The 4526-nt window shown below is 32.8% G+C and overlaps 1 protein-coding gene across 1 annotated transcript; it reads left to right on the forward strand.

The window, feature by feature from the left end:
- Positions 1-2986: 2986 nt before the first annotated feature.
- LOC131856476 (hypothetical protein At1g04090-like) lies at positions 2987-3519 on the forward strand (the record flags this gene model as incomplete). Its single annotated transcript, XM_059208262.1, has 2 exons — positions 2987-3099; positions 3207-3519. Coding segments are annotated over 2 exons (426 nt in total), but the record flags the coding sequence as incomplete, so codon positions are not given.
- Between the last annotated feature and the right edge of the window lie 1007 nt (positions 3520-4526).

Below are 4526 nucleotides of genomic sequence, written 5' to 3' on the forward strand. Positions count from 1 at the left end.
GAATAGACGGCTACCTTGCACAATTAATGCTTATAATGCTTAGATTTCCTTTTTTCAAATAATTTTCTTAGACAGTAATTTATTTAAAATTCCACAAATATGATATTGTTTGAAATTTAAATTTAGATTAACATCACATTTCTAAAAAACATACAATATATTGTTAAATAATTTATATAAATTATTTTATAGGTAAAATAAATAAATTTAAATGATATTTAAAAGTTATTTTAATTTTCATATTATATATATATATATATATATATATATATATGACGACCTTTGCCAGTATCTTCCCTGTGTGTGTCAAATTGGGAACTTTGGAACTTCCATCCACCAAAGCATAAAGGAAGTGGGATATTTGGTCACATGTTATAGTTGCAACTTCCTAGTACACACAATTATAGACCAAGCATGCGAATTGTTTGACAAAATGCCCCAAAATAATGTGTCTCAGGGAATTCAATCGACGATCGTTTGTAATAATCGTTTAGTAATCGTTTGAAAAGGCTAATATTTTGTAATACAAACCAACCTAAGCTCCAGTTTATTGCTTCTATAAATTGAAAATTCAAGCAACTCTGCTTTTTCAACCACCAGTTGAATTCACAGCCATCAATTAATAATCTTTTTAAAAATAAATATTAATTTCCTTCATAATTAAATTCTTAAAGTATAACTCAAGAGCCCATTTTTTATCTGCGCTGCCCCCTCTTTCCAGATCAGGATTTCTTTGACGAAATTGCCCGCTAATAATGGCATCAACTTCTTTATGCACTTTAATTAAAAGATATTAATAAAAAAAAAATTACCAAAAAGGTGCAAATTTTCACGGTAGGTAATTTTTTATTCTTATTATCATAGTTATCTATTTTTAGAAAAAAATTTATTCATTTTATCATATTGCTATATTTTTAGAATTATTTAAATATAAATATTTTGACAGATGATAATAAGTTCTAAATTGAGTATTAATTATCATATTTATCTATTTTGAAAACTATTCTTCAATCTTTTTATCATATTGATCTATTTTAAGAAAAATTTAAATATAATAATATTTCAACTAACAAGTTCTTATTCTTTATTTTTATTATCATATTTATTTATATTAAACATTATTCTCAAATAATATTTGAGAGATATAGAATAGAAGATATAATTAGTTATTATAAATATTATTTTTATTTTTTAAAGTAGTGTTTTTTATATTATGTCTTCTATTTCAGAAGTTGCTTTTTTATTTCCTAGACTAAAATTAGGGGGAATAAAAAGCATGACCTACAATATATAAATTTACCGTTCTCTTGTAAATTTCGCTTGTATTTGATTTTCTAAAAAGAGCAGAGGTAAGTTGCAATGGAGGAAATGTCATGGATATGGTCGTTTATTTCTAAAGAGTATAATGATTATTGTTCTGTTCACAAAAGAGGTGATAAGTCAACAACATTCTTTTGCAAAGATTGTCCCTGGAGGGGCCCTCTATGCAAAGCCTGTGTTTGTGAAAGTCATAGTTCCCACACAGTCTTTCGAGTCAAGAAGACATCCAGACGAGACTCAATTAAAAAGGATGACAATCAGCTTCACATATCAAATGCGCATCAAATTTTTCCTTATATTTGTAATGGCCATGCCATATTTTTTATTACATCATCAAAAAAAGATCCTTCCATCGAGTCATCCTTCTCTTCAAATTGTTGCAGAGTGTGAAAAAAAGAATTCCATGAGGAAAAATCTGGCGTGTTGTATTGCTCCATCAAATGCAAGTATTTGGAGGACACGGGAAAGACTTCTTTGGAGCAAAATCACTCCTTTCCTAATTACTACCATAAGTGTTTAAAATTTCTTAAAAAGGGAGAAAAAGATATGATGTATTGCTCTGCTGAGTGCAAGTGTTTAAAAGATCAAGAAGAGGCTTTTTTGAAGGGATTTTGGGAATTTTTTGAGAAAAAAATGCGAAGCAATGAAAGGGAAGATTTGATGAAACTTACCAACCCTCTTAGATATTTGTACATGCAATATATTCTGCCACCTTTTGACTGGAGTGAATACGAAATAAAAACCAAGGAGGAAGTGAGGAAGTCTCTGGGCATAATTGATAATCCACTATATTTTGCAAATTGATATTTATTTCAAAATTGATAAATATTGTGCTTTAAATAAAGTGGCAGCGATAATTGATGCCCCTTTGTCTATTAATGTTGTTTCTGGTTGACATGCATCTAGGTTGGTTTATTTTTCTTCTTCATCTTTCTATGTGTTTAAAAAATTAAATAATTTTTATCAGAGAGGAAAGATTTAAGATGCTTTATCTAGGAGCAAGACAAATTGATTAAAGGAAAATCTTGAATTGATAAAGATGATGTTAATTTCTCATGTTTGTTGGCTGCATCTCAATAAAATGTAGGATTAGAATATAAAAAGAATTTAGCTTATTGCTTTTTGGAAAAATATATCTTTAGGTTGTCTCTCGTCTACAGTAAAAACATTGGGCTCTCTCACTTTAGCCCATTTTCGTTTAGTGAAAGTTTAATGAGAGCATAAATGAATTAATGAGTAAAAAGATTGAGCTCTCTTTTCATTATTGGCCATTATGAGTGTCCTAATACACAACCACCCCTTAATTTACCAATGTAGTTAATATTACAAAAGATAGAAGCTATATATGTGAGGGAATTATATCAGCTGGTCCACGACTACAATAGCCTCCAGACTATATTTTGGTCTGGAGTAGCAATGAAGGACGAGCATATTTTTAAGTTCCTCAAGCACTAGAGGGATATAAAGCTCTTAGTTGTGTTGTCACAAATACTCCTACAAATCCCACCTCAAAGGAATTGGTGAAGTGTGTTTGCTCTCATCTTAGAGATACTATCAAACGGAGGGAGTCATTTGGAGAAACAATTCATTCACTGCTTGGGATATAAGGCCTGAAGTTAGAGGGACAAAAGTTGCAAGGGCCTATGTGGGTGCATTTTACTGACAAACTGGTGGATTGACTCCTAATGATCCTCTGCCTATTATCTGCCTCGTGAATTATAATCTTGATCACTTTAGTGCCATGCCAAATGTGGACAAAATCAATGAATTGCTACACAAGTATGGACCTATTGTCTTCTTCCATCCAAATGAAAAGTGCATGCCTTCATCAATGGAATGGTTTTCCCAGAATGGGACACACTTGTATAGTAAGGATTCTTCAGTAGGAGCACAACCCATAAAGGCCAATGGCTCAAATCTTCCCAGGGAGATGACCCAGATGATGGGATCTCCTTGCTGGATTTGCCAAAGGATGGTGCAGCTGCCTCAAGGGTCAAACAGAAAGATCTACAGAGTGCTGAGGCCTATGTGCACGTTAAGCCCATGTTGGTAGGGACATTTAGTGACATAGCAATGTGGTTATTTTATCCTTTCAATGGTCCTAGAAGCCTCAAGGTGCAGTTGTTTTATAATTTAAGTTTGGGTAAAATAGGACAACATCTGGTTGATTGGGAGCATTTTACTCTCGAAGACACCTAAACAATTCATTAAACAAATGGAGGCTTTATCTCAAGAAACCTAAACAAATCAAGCTCGATAGAAACCCTCTAGTATCTTGAGAAAAACAATATATATAGATGAGAAGGCTCCAAAACAACTTCAGATGAAAAGCACATATATCAACAATTTATCAGAACTTTAAACCTAAGATGCATTTGGGTGAAAAACAACCAATACAGCATCCAAGGGGTTGAGCTTAACTGGTTAAAACACTAGGTTCTCATGGTGGAGACCCAAGTTCAACTCCCAATAGGGACATCGAAAGAGGAATTCTAAGTTGTGACTCTTGGCCTTCCATAGGATGGAGAAGGTCTTGGGGTCAATCTAATCAAACACAATTCAGCCAATTACCTATCAAAAAAAAAAAAAAACCAATACAGCTATATCCAGAATTATACTCACTCAATGCTTTAAATTCCTATTAATTTAGTTGTACAAATGTGAGTGTCAATGAAGTGCAAAGGATCAAACATTTTCCATTTGGCAGCTAAGCAAAACCACACTAACCAGCCTTAATAAAATCCCAAATTAAAATTCCACTTTTAAATTGAGTTTACTAGCACAAAACTATAACTAAGAATAAGAAAAATATACAAGTTGTTGTAATTGTTACAAAAATAAGTGAAGAGGGCGTCTGCAAATGAGGCTTACCATGCCAGAGGAAACTACGTTGCTCTGACAATATCACTGTTAAACCATGCTTTCTTCACCATCTCTAGTTTTACACAAAATGATATATTGGGTATACGTGGCTCTCAGATGGAGGACCAGCTGCCCCACAACATGCAAACCACTCTACGCAGTCAAACATTAAAAATATTAAAAGTTTCATCAAGGTTGCGAATGTCTGGGAAACCTTTGCTACATTGATAATTGGACCACCACACCACTATAAAGGTTGGTTAGATAGAGGACTGGCTTGAAATTGACCCCCTGTTTGTTGGTGGATTTTTATTCTATTCAGTCTTGTTGAACAGCTTTTGAGA

Source organism: Cryptomeria japonica, chromosome 7 (genome assembly GCF_030272615.1).
Source record: "Cryptomeria japonica chromosome 7, Sugi_1.0, whole genome shotgun sequence".
NCBI lineage: Eukaryota > Viridiplantae > Streptophyta > Pinopsida > Cupressales > Cupressaceae > Cryptomeria > Cryptomeria japonica.